At 39.3% G+C, this 1610-nt stretch overlaps 1 protein-coding gene across 1 annotated transcript in view; it reads left to right on the forward strand.

Moving 5' to 3' along the window:
* Nucleotides 26-1610, forward strand: part of LOC105159029 — a 2097-nt gene continuing 512 nt past the window's right edge. The window contains exon 1 of the mRNA XM_011075961.1: nucleotides 26-1387. Coding sequence (XP_011074263.1) covers nucleotides 26-1387 — 1362 coding nt within the window. The remainder of the gene's footprint in view (nucleotides 1388-1610) is intronic.

Here is a 1610-nt window from a genome sequence, read left to right on the forward strand (position 1 = left end):
CGAAGCACGCAATCTAATTACAACCATGGCGGCTAATAATCAACAATTCGGTAGTAGAAACGACAACCCCCCACAAAGGGTAAACGAGGTAAGTACTTCGATTGATGAACGTTTAGATAAACTTACTTCTCTTGTTGAAAAATTTATAGGGGGAAGCATTCAACAAGTCAAAACTTGTGGGATATGTACATATTCGGGACATTACACCGATGCTTGTCCTACACTTCACGAAGAATCAACCGAACATGCTGACACTGTCGGTGGATTTTTTGGGCAACAACAAAGGAGACATGACCCATTTTTCAATACCTACAACCCTGGATGGAGAGATCACCCAAATTTGAGGTATGACAATCAACCTCAAAACTTTCAAAGAGTTCCACACCAACCACCACCACCACCACCTCAAACCAATCCCAATAATGGTACGCCCTTGGAGGATATCGTGAAGACACTCGCCTTGAGCACCCAACAATTCCAACAAGAAACTCGCTTGAGCATACAAAATTTGGAATCTCAAATGAGCCATCTGGCCTCCTCCGTTAGCCGTTTGGAGTCTCAAGGTAAGTTTTCCTCCCAAACTATTATTAATCCTAAACAAAATGTTAGTGCTATTACCTTGTGCAGTGAAAAAGAGCTACAACTCGAAAATAGCACTAGGCGTGGGCACGCACAACAGGGCAAAACAGAGGATGCATTCGAAATTCCTCCAAAAGAAATTGAAAAACCCAACCAAGTCAGCGAGGACAATTCCAAGGTGTTCATGTCCAAACCCCCCTTCCCAGAGAGATTATCCAAGTCCAAAGAGGAGGAAGAGGAAAAGGAGATTCTTGAAACTTTACTCAAAGTTGAGGTAAATATTCCCCTACTTAATGCAATTAAACAAGTACCTCGCTATGCAAAATTTCTCAAGGAATTGTGCACCAACAAATCCAAATTGAGAGATAATGAAAGGGTAAGTATGGTAGAAAATGTATCTGCCATTTTTCAACAAAAACTACCTCCTAAATGCAATAATCCAGATACGTTTTCTATCCCTTGCAAAATTGGAAAGATTGGAATAGAAAAAGCAATGTGTGATTTGGGTGCTTCTATCAATATTATGCCTCTTACCATTTATGAATCTTTAAATGTTGGCCCATTGAAAAAAACGGGGGTTATTCTTCAACTTGCTGATCATTCCGTAGTTTACCCCAAAGGAGTTCTTGAGGATGTACTTGTGCAAGTTAATGAATTGGTTTTTCCTGTTGATTTTTATGTGCTTGATATAAGGGGGGATATTTCTCCTAATTCTACATCCATCTTGCTAGGAAGACCATTTCTTAAAACCTCAAAAACCAAAATTGATGTTGATGCCGGAATTCTCTCTATGGAATTTGATAATGAGGTTATGAGTTTTAAAATTGGTGGCGCCATGAAATATTCTAATGATGTGCATTCTATTTTTCTCATTGATTTTATTGACCCTTTGGTGCAAAAAAATGCTATGTTCGATGGTGGAGGAGCATTTAAGACAGCAATTACCGAAAGTCTCACCTCGAATCCAAAAACTTACAAGAATAAAGTCTTTCACGACAAAATAAGTTCGAGGAAGAAGTCATACATGGACC

The sequence above is a fragment of the Sesamum indicum genome, linkage group LG1 (genome assembly GCF_000512975.1).
Source record: "Sesamum indicum cultivar Zhongzhi No. 13 linkage group LG1, S_indicum_v1.0, whole genome shotgun sequence".
Lineage (NCBI taxonomy): Eukaryota > Viridiplantae > Streptophyta > Magnoliopsida > Lamiales > Pedaliaceae > Sesamum > Sesamum indicum.